The 13,853-nt window shown below is 38.0% G+C and overlaps 1 protein-coding gene across 1 annotated transcript in view; it reads left to right on the plus strand.

The window, feature by feature from the left end:
• HEATR5B (HEAT repeat containing 5B) overlaps window positions 1–13,853 on the plus strand; it is a 57,168-nt gene that overhangs the window by 9,901 nt on the left and 33,414 nt on the right. Inside the window, exons 9-19 of the mRNA XM_048298201.1 lie at window positions 232–387; window positions 1,810–2,060; window positions 2,507–2,618; window positions 3,792–3,944; window positions 4,241–4,340; window positions 4,737–4,846; window positions 5,742–5,905; window positions 7,956–8,131; window positions 9,381–9,486; window positions 10,437–10,627; window positions 12,173–12,332. Of these exons, the coding sequence (XP_048154158.1) occupies window positions 232–387; window positions 1,810–2,060; window positions 2,507–2,618; window positions 3,792–3,944; window positions 4,241–4,340; window positions 4,737–4,846; window positions 5,742–5,905; window positions 7,956–8,131; window positions 9,381–9,486; window positions 10,437–10,627; window positions 12,173–12,332 (1,679 nt within the window). The remainder of the gene's footprint in view (window positions 1–231; window positions 388–1,809; window positions 2,061–2,506; window positions 2,619–3,791; window positions 3,945–4,240; window positions 4,341–4,736; window positions 4,847–5,741; window positions 5,906–7,955; window positions 8,132–9,380; window positions 9,487–10,436; window positions 10,628–12,172; window positions 12,333–13,853) is intronic.

Here is a 13,853-nt window from a genome sequence, read left to right on the forward strand (position 1 = left end):
ACTGCTGGGCATCTGTTTTTTATGGTCTTTGGACAACTGGGTTTGGCTGATAGCTATAAAACTCCTTCCCTGCAGAGCATGTTTGCTTTGTGAGTTCTCACTATGACCAGACTTGTGGTTTTGTTTTAATGTAGGATTGATGTCAAAATGAAACTGTCACTTTCTCTCCTGTGAGTACTCAGGTGTGATTCAAATGGTAGTTAACCAAGACACTCTTTTCTTTTTTTGCAGAGGCAGTAGTGAATGATGCTAACAGTGAAAATAAATCAGGAGCTGCTGATGTAGCTGCAAGCCAGCATGTAATGGTGTGTGCCCTCCAGGAGCTGGGTAGTCTGGTTCAGAGTCTGAATGCCACTGCATCTCCTCTTATTCAAGAACCCTCTATTGGTATGCAAATAAATTGAAATAGGTTAATTGAGGCATTTGAGCAGTGAATATGAAATATCATTAAATCTAGTTAAATAATAAATGAATAATATGTAAGAAATATATCTATGAAATTGGTACTTCCTGTAGTACTCCAGACAGCTACATTTGTCCAGGTCATTGTGTCTAGTACCCTAACTTTAGTTCTAGTTGGACAAAGTCTTAAAACAGCTGTTTTGATTGGAGTCTGTCTGAAGCTCTCTCTTAGGGTGAGTAAAGTGGTAATTTTTAGTATTGGTTTGTTTACAATAATGGTTTTATAGGAAATACATTGTTTTGCTATGTAAGGTCTGAAATATTTGCTCCTGAAAAACTGTTGCCTTTAAATACCAAATGTCTGTGGGGAGGCAAAAGTATTTTTTCAAGATGAAGCTGTTGGTAGGCCACCTTAAAAGAAGTAGTTCTTTGGCTGAAGTTGACTAGGGTTTCTGTGGAATTTTCTTCTTGTTCGTTTCAGTATCTGAATCTACATTTATTCTGTAGTGTTACAGCTTTGCATTTTTCGAGTTTGTGGATGCCTATGTTTTTTCCACTGGAAGTGCAAGCTCCTTTAGACATTTCATCATAGAGATTGTTGTCTTGTTGCATGGGACATTCTTCCCGTACTGATTTTATGCCAGCTTTGGAGTGGAGAAGACTGTGCTCATATTTATTCCTTCTGCCAGCTGTGTCCCATAAGAACAGAGGGGACTGTATCTCGGTATTATTTCTGTTAGCTGCTGTGAACTCAGCAGGTAGAAGTTGTTCACTAGCTCCAGAGAAAACAAGCAGCAGTGGGGGCTTTGAAGTAGAAGTTTGCCAAGATCAGGACTAAAGAAAGTGTTGGTGTGGAGACAGATTGGACTGAAGGGTGCAGTTAGAAAGTGGGATTAGGTAGGCATAGAAGTTTGGAGAGTGTAGAAGGATGTAAACTTGCTGGAGGGGAGGCAGCACCATGTCAAAAGCAGAGTACAGCAGTCAGTGATATCTACAGCATTTGCTTGGCTACAATGTGAAACAAACCCAAAGATCAGTGTTATTGTTCCTCTGTTACTGGCAATCTGTAAAACATTTTGGGAATCATATCATCCAGTGCCTGTTCTCTTACATAGCACTGCTGCCTCTTTTCAGTGTTCAAGTAGTAGGAGTCAGCACTGTGGCTCTGACAGCTCCAGCTTTGCTGACAAAACCAGATGGGGAGCAGCATAATGCTAGTAACAACTATTGTCTTTCCTTAAAGGAAAAGGCAAAGTCAGCAAATACAAGTACTTTAATTCTGACTTTCTTAACTTCCACATTGGCTGTGTAGTATTGAATCAGTTTACTTGTCTATGTATATTAAAAAGCATATGTATATTAAGAAGTGCCTCGTAAGTTAAAGACTGTGAACTCTTCTTTCTGCAGGTCTGTTGGAGACAGTAACTTCAGTTCTTCTTCATCCCAGCATGGCCGCTCGACTGGCTGCTGCCTGGTGCTTGCGGTGTGTAGCTGTGGCATTGCCCTTTCAGTTGACTCCATTTTTAGATAGATGTGCAGAAAGACTCAACAATCTGAAGACCTCCCCTGAAGCTGTTAGTGGCTACAGTTTTGCAATGGCTGCTTTGTTAGGTGGTGTGCATCAGTGTCCTCTAGGCATTCCTCATGCCAAAGGAAAGGTGAGATAATGAGTGTTTAATCTCTGAGTGTACTAAAAGATACCTTTTCATCTACAAGTAATAGCTTTGCAAAATGGCTGGCATGCTAATGAGTTAAAGCATTATTGAAGTTGAGCTTGTGCCATGTGCGAGAGTAGTGGCCAGAACACATGCTTTTAGTATCTCAGTTGCAATATTTAACAGCATTTTTCCTCTCTTTCTCTTTCAAATTTGCTGAAGAGAAATTGAAATATTGAAAAATTGCTGAAATAATTGCTGAAGAGAATATTACTGACTGTGTTATCATATGAAAAACAGTAATTATCAGCATGAAATGTAATCTGCATTCATTCTTTATGGAAGGTCAATTTAAATGATTTGAGAACACCTTTAGTCTGTAAGAGTGAACAAGCAGAAGTGGCTCCATTTATGTTTTTAAAACCCCCTGTGTTTTGCCCTTGGTGCAGATGGTGGTCAGTATTGCTGAGGATCTGTTACGAACTGCGGCGCAGAACAGCAGGCTCTCCTTGCAGCGGACTCAAGCTGGATGGCTTTTACTTGGAGCACTTATGACTTTAGGTTTGTAAAAATGGTTTCCTTTTCTTTTATTTTAAAACTTGTCCAACACTTCCGATTATCCAGTCTGGCAAATGGTCTTTACACATAATGAGCTCATTATCTATCACAAGAGTGTTTATACAGGGGAAGCAGAGTGTTAGTGCACTTACTTCAGCCCCGTTGTGCTGGGGAGAAGTGATACATTAATGCTTATCTAAGCTGAAATACGGTAGAAGGCGTCATACCTAAAAAAAATTTCTGTTCTGTTTTTAGAAACCCAGCCTTTAGTCATTCTCTGAAAGGGCAAAATTGCCCATACTCTTCCTTCCTTAATACTGTGGTGCAGAAGAAATGGACGGTAAATGAAACACAGTGAGCATTCCAACAGGTTGCATGTGTGTCTCTAGGTAGGCAGCAGCACTGATTAGAAGTGTAGTCAGTTTAAAAGCCCTTCAGTTGTCTTTCAAAAAAGCCAGCCTCATGTTCGTATTTGCCACTACAGAAGTATCAGAAGCTGCATTTTGAGAGGTTGTAAGTATACTCTTGAATTTTGCAGCAATAGTGTTCTTTTCTGTTTTGTTTTTGAGTTTTTTCATACTGAAAAATGTGATAAAGTTCTGATTCATTTTGCAGTATTTTGATCTCTCATCAAATATTATTTTGTGTTTCATCTCATTTCTCTAAACTGTCTCTCTTTTACCAGTTTATCATTGTGTTTTTCTAACGGTGTATTCCTATTTTGGTTGTCGGCCAATGTATTTTTAATGTAATTGCACTGGATCTTTTTCAGAGAAGCTTGACTATAAACCAGCTTACACAATCAATAACTATCAGTTATTTTTCTACTTATTTTATGGACAGGCTAGAGTAGGCTAAAGAACCTGCTTTCAAAATTAATATAAAAACATTAGAAGTCAGAATAAAAATAGAGTGAAAAGACAGTTGACCGCAGGTCTATATGACATGACAGTATGTAGGATAGCCTATTTCCTATTTTTAGTACTGATACCAACAAGCAGATATGATGCATACTAGGTATTTGCCACACTTTCAACCTAGGAATAAGAAAGAATTTCATTTGGTTTTCATTGTTCCAAGTAGGGCAAAAAGTTTGAAGAGCAAAAGCCTTCCCAGCAGAATTTTCACACTTAAATACACATTTTTATTATACTGTCACTTTATTTTTTTGCATAGGTCCTTCTGTTGTTCGGTATCATCTGCCTAAGATGTTGCTGCTATGGCGAAATGTGTTTCCACGTTCTCTGAAGGAGCTGGAAGCAGAGAAGGCAAGAGGAGATTCTTTCACCTGGCAAGTAACACTGGAAGGCCGTGCTGGAGCTCTGTGTGGTAAGAAATTCAGACTTTGAGATTACACCTGCACAGTAAACCAAAACGTGATCCCAAGTATTGTAGAGAGAACTCCTGTAACTTCCCGTCTTCTTCCTTTGAAAATGAGTAAAATGTGTCAGAATTTCATCAAAATGTCCTGGTTTTGACATACAGTTTTATGAACTTATCACACACTCTTTGAGTAAACATTTTTAGTTGCTGCTCTTTTTATATTCTCTTAGAATTTGTGTCTTGTTTACGTTTTGTATTTGTTTGTTTCAGTGAAAATTTAATTTAAATTGTTTTGTTACTAGCTATGAGAAGCTTTGTTGCTCACTGCCCTGAGCTCCTTACTGAGGATGTGATCAGGAAACTGATGACACCCATAGAATGTGCCATGACAATGATGTCACAGTAAGTAGGCATTTTTTGCTCTTTATTCACTTTTGCTCTTTATTCACTTTTGTCTTTTCTTTGAAATCCTAGAACTAATTTGGAGTTGGGTTTTGTGGTTTGGTGTCTGCCCCTTCCCCCTGCCCCACCTGTAATTAAAATAGGACTTCTGAGGAGGTGCATGCCACGGATTTATGGCAGAGTATGTTGTGGGTTTGTTGGGTTTTTAATAAAAGTTTTCTCGGTACAATTACTTCTGAAAATGTATTGTTAATTGAATAATGTTATTCAGAGTAGTTCTCTGAACACTGTTTTCTTGACTTGCCTAGAGTTACATCTTGTGAAAAGAAATCTGAAAATACTCTTTTCAGTAACTGCAGCATTTCTGGTTTCTCTTTTTCATTTTTAATTCTATAGCATTCCATCAGTAATTAAAGCCCATGGAGCTCATCTCAAAGCTAGTGCAGCTATGGTTCGTTTAAGACTTTATGATATATTGGCTTTGTTGCCTCCGAAGACATATGAAGGTACATAAATTTTTAACAGTTTCTGTTAAAGTAAAAATTCTACTTAGTACTTGTGATGCTTATCTTTGAAGCAGCTGTAAGAGTCAAAAAACAGTTCTAGGAATCTCCAAGAATTTTGTACTATATTCCTAATCTTCTGTATGTCGTCTTGACAGTATAACTACAGAGTAGGAGTATTGCAAAGCATTCATAGAGTAATAGAGTATAGAAGTTATAGTCCCATTTATAGGATTGAGAGATATGGAGATCATGGTCTGAGATCAAATAATGGTGTTTTAAGTCATTGTTACTTAAAAGATAGAGAGCTTTATTTCTTAGTGTACTGAAAAGATAGATGTGGCAATGAAGGCTTAGTTTTGGTTACAGTGGGGTTTTTTTGGTTGGTTGGTGTGGTTGCTTTCTTTTTTAAACCTGATTTGATCTGTTACACAGATCTGCTATTAGTATTGCCAGGCACTGTCACGTGGTCTGACAGATTAACTTCTTGGGTTTGAGTTTTTTTGTTAAATCATTATGTTTACATGATCATGTGGATGAGCAGGTTTTTTTCTAAATCTGGATTGTCATCCCATAAGGGGTGGCCCAATCTGTTGTTTAAAGCAGGACACAATTCTGAGTAATGTACCCTAGTGAACGCTGCTTGAGCAGGAGGTGGGACTAGATGACCTCCAGTGGTTTTCAACGTTACCTGTTCTTTGGGTATTTGGGTACCCATGATTTGGGAATTGGGAGGCTACAGTTCATTTGTAGCCTTGCTCTCAACTCTAGTGTTGTCAGGTTTACTTCTCTGCTACCTGTAAAATTGAAGTAATGGTACATTTATGACTTCTGATGACTAACTGATATGTTTTGGCTAAGAAGCAGTGATGATTCTTTTTAATGCCTGTCTTTTTAGGATCATTTAATGCGCTGCTTCGAGAGCTGGTAGCAGAATTTACTTTGACTGACAACTCTGCTAATACAACCACATCACTCCTAAGGTCTCTTTGTCATTATGATGATAGTGTTCTGCTTGGCTCTTGGCTGCAGGAAACAGATCATAAGTCAATTGAAGATCAGGTAATAAAAAAACTAGAAGAATGAATTATCTGCCCTGTCTGTGTGATCTGTGTGGGGAAGCCTTCTAAAAGTGAAGCTTCATAATTTGTTGTTAGTCTTATTTCAGAGCTTTGTTAGATGTAAGTCCTTCCATCCACAGGGAACTGTTTTGATTAAAAACCACCTACAACTGAGATATAAATTGCATGATGCTAGTCATAGAGTTGTGCTTAGGGAAGAAGCCTCATTTCTTTTTAAGAAAAACCCAACTCAACGTATCTTCCTGTCTGCCAATTTTCCTAGCCTAGCAGTTGTTCTCATACAGGTTTTTTTGAACTAGGAGAAATGTAGGTTCCCTTTAACCCGTTTTGTAATGAAACTGCTGTCGAAATATCAGTATTGCAAATGGTGTTATAGCAAAACAAGATTTAACTGGTTTTATAGGTGTAATATGAAATCTTATGTTTCATTTGAAAGTGTTGACACAATGTTGTTGGCTGAAAACACCTCTTCTGCAAACAGCCATCTAGTAATGGGAGGGTTTCTCAGAAGGTTTGATGGAGCAGATCCAAAAGCCAAGACTGATACCAAGGGTGTGGGACGCTGTTTCTGAGCCAAGATCAGCATGTCAAAGCAAAAAAGAATTTTACAAGCTTCCTTTGTTTATTGTGGAGGACATAGTAGACTTCCAGTGCAGTCTTCAATCTACAGAGCTTTTTCACCCCCTCCTGCCCTTTCTTTTTTTCACTTCCTGACTGTAAAACAGTGGTGCTCTTGGTAAGTGGAGATCTGTAGTCTGTCACAGGGTTCTGGCAGTGTGTGCTCAGAGCCCAGAAAGCCAGTGGAGTCCTGTGCTGCATCAAAAGCAGTGTGGCCAGCAGGTTAAAGGAGGTGCCCCTCTGCACTGCTCTTTCATCCCCAATATAAGGACATGGAACTGTTGAAGCAAGTCCAGGTGAGGGTTACAAAGTTGATAAGAGGACTGGAGCACCACCGTTACAAAGACGGACTGAGAGAGTCAGGGCTGTTCATCCTGGAGAAGACAAGGTTGCACCAACACCTCACAGCAACCCTCCAGTATCTGAAGGGGGCCTACAGGGAAGTCAGAGAGGGACTCCTCACATGTAACTGTAGTGATGGGACAAGGAGTAACAGGTACACATTGAAAGAGGGGGAATTTAAGTTAGATATTAGGAAGAAATTTTTCATTGTGAGGGTGGTGAGACACTGAAATGATTGCTGGGGAAGGTTGTGGATACCTCAACTCTGGCAGTGTTCAAGGATAAGGCCTTGAGCAGCCTGTTCTAGTGGAAGGTATCCCTGCCTACGACAGGGGAGCATTGGGAGTAAGATGATCTTTAGGATCCATTCAAGCCCTAACTTTCAGTCATTCTATGATTCTCTTCTGCTTAGTCATGTTTCATTTTTTAGTGATATAGAGGTCTCAACAGATGTTTGCTGTGTTTTCTGACCTTCTAAGAAGAATACAGACCTACTAGATTCTATAATTTTGCTTCACAATTAAATAATTCATAGGAGCACAGAACTTTCTTCAGAGAAATAGATGATTGTTTAATAGTGTTTCATGAAAGAATGATAGTTAGGAAGTGTTTTTCTGATGATAGGAGAGTTAATAATTTTAGTACTGTTTCTAAGTCTTTCTTTGTAGGGCATTATTATAGCCAAAACTGATCATTTAATACACTGTATTGTAACTCTATGCTCAGAGAGTGAATTGATAACCTTTTTTTATAAAATGGCACTTCATATTCAGTGATTCAGAAGCTACTGTTAGTACCAGAATTAATCTGCTTTTCTTTTAATTTTCATCTCTTGATACCAGGAGTGATAGTTTGTGTATTTATCCAGCTATTAATGATTTTGACCCTTCAGAATTCAGCTGACCCTGTAAATACTAACATGTGTGCATGGGGATACTGCAGTTGTATTCAGGTGTTTGTAAGCTTTTCTTTTGTTTTAACTACTGCGTATGTGTTTTGGTTATCTCTAGTTACAAATTTTATGTGCAAAGGTATATTGAGAGGTATTCATGTTGTGTGGCATTTTGCAGCTTCAGCCAAACAGTGCGTCTGGAAGTGGTGCTCTGGAACATGATCCCTCTTCTATTTATTTGCGCATCCCCGCTGGTGAAGCTGTACCTGGTCCCCTTCCTTTAGGAGTATCTGTCATTGATGCATCTGTGGCTCTCTTTGGTGTGGTCTGTCCTCATGTCTCTTACAAGCATAGGTCAGTTGACATCGGTGTTCAATTTCAGAACCTAATGCTTTGTTTCTCTGGATACTGTTACCTTGGGGGTTTTTTTGTTTGCTTGTTTGGTTGGTTGTTTTTGTGAAATAAGCATTGACTATGGTATCAACAGTCTTTAAATTCAGAGTTAAGTATTTGGTGTTCATTGTGCCTCAGGATTCCAGAATATGTACTCACTTTAGAAATAAAGTGATTTCCTCAGTTTTATCACTTTTGAAGATTAGTGTTCAGAGATGGAGACTAGATTCTTCTCTTTTCATACTGCATTTAACAGAAGTAATATCTCTGCAACCAAAATTTCCTGCAAAAGTATCCACTGCAATTAACTTCAAATCAGCCTTGAAAACAGCAGGGGCCTCCATTGAATTTAATTTGGCTTCCACAAGTAAGATCATTTGATTTATAGTCAGCAAGGGATTGTACGCATGATGAAAAAGAGGAAATGGAATTCAACTTATTTTCCTTTGTGTTGCACATGACCTCAACAGAGTTATGAGTTGTCAGGACTAATTTCGTTATTCAGTTTAGGCAATTTGTTGCTGAGCAGAGTGAAAGCAGTTCTAAGATGCATTTCAAAGTAAAATGATCTTTCAGTGCAAACCTGATGGGAGCAGTTTTTTCATAGCAGTCAACCCCATTTTGAAGTAAGCGCAGGATAGACTTGAGGCCAACTTGCAGTAATTCAACTTGGCCTATACTTGTTTTTAAGTGCAAAAAGATGTAGCTTGGGAACTGCTGAGTAGTTAAGAATGCAGATTATTAATTACACTCCTGTTTTTGGTATCTTCTAGGGAATGTTCCTCCTCCCAGTAATGTTTTCTGGGGAGGAGTGGGGGCAGGAATGGAGGTTAAATGGGAAAAACAATAGGAACAATAAAACAAATATGAAGGGTAACATACAATGGTAGTGGAAAGACAGCATTTTTCCACTCTGGTCCTTATAGCTTTCTAGTTATACAGCCAAATGCACCTGAAGATTCACTTCTTCTTGGTAGTGGTTTCTTCAAAGGAAAAGTAAACATTCGTGGATGAACTAAAAGAACCAGCAAAAGGATGTTCAGAGTAACTGCCCGTACTACCTGTAGTGAATACCTTCTGCAGCCCCTGAAGCATAAGTTCTGTTACTGAACTTAAAAGGCCCTTTTGTTGTGTGTGGCTTTTACCAGCTGTGCTTTAGTTTGTATTTTGAAAGGCTGTAACTTCAATTATGTTCTTCCCTTTATTTTAGATTACAGATGTTGGATCATTTTGCTGAATGTGTCAAGCAGGCTAAAGGTGTTCGCCAGCAAGCTGTGCAGCTTAATATCTTTACTGCTGTTCTTAGTGCCTTGAAGGTAAGACTTGTAAACTTGTAATGAAAGCCAAAGTTTGTGTTCAGTACAAAGGGTTGTTAGGAGAGTGCTACTAAAGTTACTCAAAAATTCAAAAATTTGAAAATTCCAGAATTGAATTTTTTTTCAGATACTAGCTTGAGCTTTTGTCTGCATGTATCAGTACAGAGAACATATGAGGCTCATGTAATCAGCATTTTATAGTAGTCAGCATTCTGTAATATTCAGACTGTCTTTTTTTTTCTTTCTTTCTTTCATCTTCAGTCCTGTGGTTTTATTTGCATTGGGCTCATGGATTTAAGTACTTTGTCTATATACTCAGAAAACGCCTAGTGTCACAGAGTATCATTCAGATATGGCTTGTGTAATTGAATACACGAATAGATTTGGGTTTACGTTTTGGTTGCCTTATTGCACAGAATTCAAGGTGCTTATGCCCAGTCCCACTGACTGCAGCTACTGCTCTGTGCTCTCTTATCTACACTTGGAAATGCAACCTCATGCTACCATGTCAGGAAGTAAGACAGCAAGTCACAAATAATGGCTGCCCAGTTTAAGCTGTTACTGGAGCTCCATGTCTTTGGTTGATTGGCAAAATCAGCACCTCAGTTCTTTGTGTTGTTCTTAAAAATGTGATCTACATTGCTACAAGTTGAAATGTGGATTCTGAGGCAGATTTCTGGAAGCTCCCATGCCATACCAAGTGGCCAAAAAATTATCGAAATTGAGGTGAAATGAGGACTTCAGATCAGAAAATTACAATCTGTGGTAGAGCCTTTGACTTCTTCCTCTATTGCACATGCAGTGGTTTTACTTTATATGTCTTTAATTATTTTTCCTCAGGTAAAAGTACCTACAGAGGCACTGTTTAGTGTTATTGTAGAGTGTTCATATAAGAGACTGTATTAATGTTTGTAAATGTGATTATTAAGAATTTTTTTTTTTTTATGTAGGGTTTAGCTGAGAATAAAAGCACATTAGGACCAGAAGAAGTCCGCAAATCTGCTCTGACGCTCGTAATGGGTGCCCTTGATAATCCTAACCCTATTTTGAGATGTGCAGCAGGTGAAGCTCTTGGCAGAATGGCTCAAGTGGTTGGAGAAGCCTCTTTCATTGCTAGAATGGCTCAATACAGTTTTGATAAGTAAGTTGATTTTAATTCAGAAAAGGAAATAAAATTATAATTTAATGTAGTTTGAAAGATTCCTCTTCTAAATACCGTATTGATTATTCTCTTCTTTCATGCTTGATCCCTATGGTTATGTAGATCTAACAAACCTTCAAACAGATTCTTCTCTTGGATTTATTTCATATGAGGAATAAAAACTGAGTTGTTACACACTCAGAATGTGAAATGATATTGGTGAACAGCTTTTGATGAGTTACTTGAAGGGTGACTAAACTGTTTCAGATAGACAAGCACAGCTTACATTAAGTATGTCTGTAATATGAATTGTGTAATAGCAGTTCTGTTTCACTAAAGCATCCTCTTCATACATTGATTTAACTTATTTACTGACCTGTACTTTTTTGTATCCTGTTGTTTATCTTGGGTCTTCAGAAAGATGTCTGGTAGAAGCAGCAAGACATGTTTCCCAATTCCATGCTTAAATTTAAGGCATCAGCATATTTGTGAATCAGAATGCAACTGCCTCAGGGCTGCAGCCCATGTTTTTGGCTGGGCTGGGTGCCTGCACATAGCCTCAGTCCAGCTCTCTTACCTCTGGGTAATTAAACTTTTCTCACCCTTTCATCTTGTAGTAAAGTATCTCATCCTTGCTGTCTTTCCTTGAATTTCTGTTACTGGGATCTTCCTTGGTTTCTTATCTATGTTAACTTGCAAGTTGTTAATGGTTGTCATTCTGTTGACAGTCAAGTAATTTTTTATATTTGAGATGTGCATTTACCTTGTTGTTCACTGATGGCCAAGAGCATGCATGTCTCTCATATACAGTCAAACAGAGAAAAAGTATCTTTCTTTGTACTAATTAGGAAATCCCTCTTAATCTCTCTTCCTCACCCTCTGAAAAGGCTTCTAATTACCAAGTGGTGTACGTGGCATGCATTCAGAAGCAGTATTGTAGAGAATACTCAGTAAGTCAATGCATACAACTTCATACAACTAGATCATTTAAAATACTACTCATTCCAGTTTAGTTTCATTATAAAAGGCTTTCTACTTAAAAAAATAAAATGGCTCTATTGGAAAAGTCATAAAAATCAGCTGTGGAAGAAAACAGCTATATGAAAAACCAGATTTGCAGTGGAAGATGTAGCTGTGGATTTCTTTGTAGTTCCTCAGTGTGTGTTGTAATTTTTCTATTCTTGATTCCTTTTCACTGCAATGTTTTAGGAATGATTATTAAATTAGTCTGCTGTGAAACACTGCTAAAATCTTGATTCTTTTTCTATATCCTCCAAAACTCTTCTTCAAGAAGATCATGTTCTGACCAGAAAAAGAAGAAAATTTTAAAAATACCTTTTTTTCCTCTTGTTTTATATATAATCTGGGTTAAATGCAATACAGAGTAAGTACATTGTTTTTGCTGTTGTTGTTAAGGCTTCTCAAGATCTCATGGGGTGAGGCCTGCAAAATTTTGTTAGTCTTTTGCACTATTGTGATACTTCAAGGATTCTGTGTAGCAAACTTTCTGAATGACATGATTTCTTTGTATTTAAACATCCACAGATTAAAATCTGCTCGAGACGTTGTATCAAGAACAGGCCATTCCTTGGCTCTGGGTTGTCTGCATCGGTATGTTGGTGGAATAGGTTCTGGACAGCATTTGAAAACTAGTGTCAGTATTCTCTTGGCTTTGGCACAAGATGGAACCTCTCCTGAAGTCCAGGTAAAAAGAGCAACCACCACAAAACTACTTAAAATGTTCAAGATGAAGATTAAAAATTAAACTACCTGCTCAGATATTCACATGACATTATACAGTCACATGTAAGACGTAGCATGTGCCAGGGAGCATGAAGAAAGTGGATCTTTCCTTATAAACTCCCAGAGTGCAGAATCCCAAAGATGTGGTGTAATTAAGATGTAACCTCATAGTGATTTAGAGAGGCAGTTGCAAGTGGTCATGTTAATTCAGACGGGCATCTGTCTGCTTGTCAGATATTCCAGAGTGATGCGCTGTGGGCATATTCCAAACTGACTTTAATTTTAAAGCAGAATGTGTTAGTTTTGCCTTGGCTGCCTTAACAGAAGCTTTTAATAACTGGCTAATGACTGACATGTAATCAGTTACTGGAGTCTCGGGCGATGAGCTGTAGTTTCCTTTGTCAAGTAATTCCTGTGTATGTGCTACATATACAGTACATCATCTTTGCAGAGTTATGTTATGAAAACAGAAATCTGTTGCAAGCTAAGTTGCAGTTAGGGGACAGAAGAGGAATAAGTAGGAGCCAAGACTAAGACAGGGAGGGGTTTCTATCTACTATGGACTATAGATGTGTGAAGTCTCACAAGAGGGTGACTTGACTGCTAAAAGTTGCTGGTATAGCAGAATCGAGACTGAACGTGCTGGTGAAAGAGTAATGCTTTTGGAGTTGCTGAATGTGGATAGACACTGTGAAGTTCAGAACACTTCTTAAGTTGAAAATACTGGAAAATCAGAAGAAAATGTTGTTTTTGCACTCTCAGGAGAAATACAAGGGGTCAGTGTCCTGGTCTGTCTTTACTTTCCTTTAAGTAAGAGCTTTCCTTTAAACCTCTGTTTGTGGCTGTTGTGAAAAGACGAGAGGGCTAGATGGGCTAGTACATGTGTCTTTATATTAAGTAGTTGAATGTTAGAGGGAAAAGTGCTGATTTGTTTTTTTCCTTCAGCAATGAAATCTATCAGAGCACTAAAAGAATTACTTGAAAAAAAAAGAAACTTCTTTTGAGTAAAAGAAAGTGTCCTGGTCTATAATTACTGTTCTTCAAAGGTTGTGCTGTAATTGCATAATATAATAGATAACTTCTTGTCATCCTTTTCATGAATTACTGCAAGGAAATGAGTACCTGGAATGGTGACTATTGTGCTTTAGCAGCAGGAAATTGTGTGCCCCCCATCAGTAGGGGCACTTTATACCCACAGACTGAGAAGCTGAAGCCCCCAGTAACTATAAAGAATCATACTTATACCTTGGTTTGCTGTTAACTTGATAGAACGTACTTCAGTGCCTTCTTATTTCTTTTCCTCAGGGTAATAAAAAAAAACAAAATTAGAAAGCTTATCACTTGGGAAAACAAGCCTAGGTTTTTTTTTCGGGGAGATAATGTTAAAAAAAAATCTATAAATACAATTTTAAGTCTTTTGAATTTTCTTAGTTTATTTAAGGAAAGACAAAGTGCAATTTGCATATGTAACCAGCTTCATGTA

This window comes from Corvus hawaiiensis, chromosome 3 (genome assembly GCF_020740725.1).
Source record: "Corvus hawaiiensis isolate bCorHaw1 chromosome 3, bCorHaw1.pri.cur, whole genome shotgun sequence".
Lineage (NCBI taxonomy): Eukaryota > Metazoa > Chordata > Aves > Passeriformes > Corvidae > Corvus > Corvus hawaiiensis.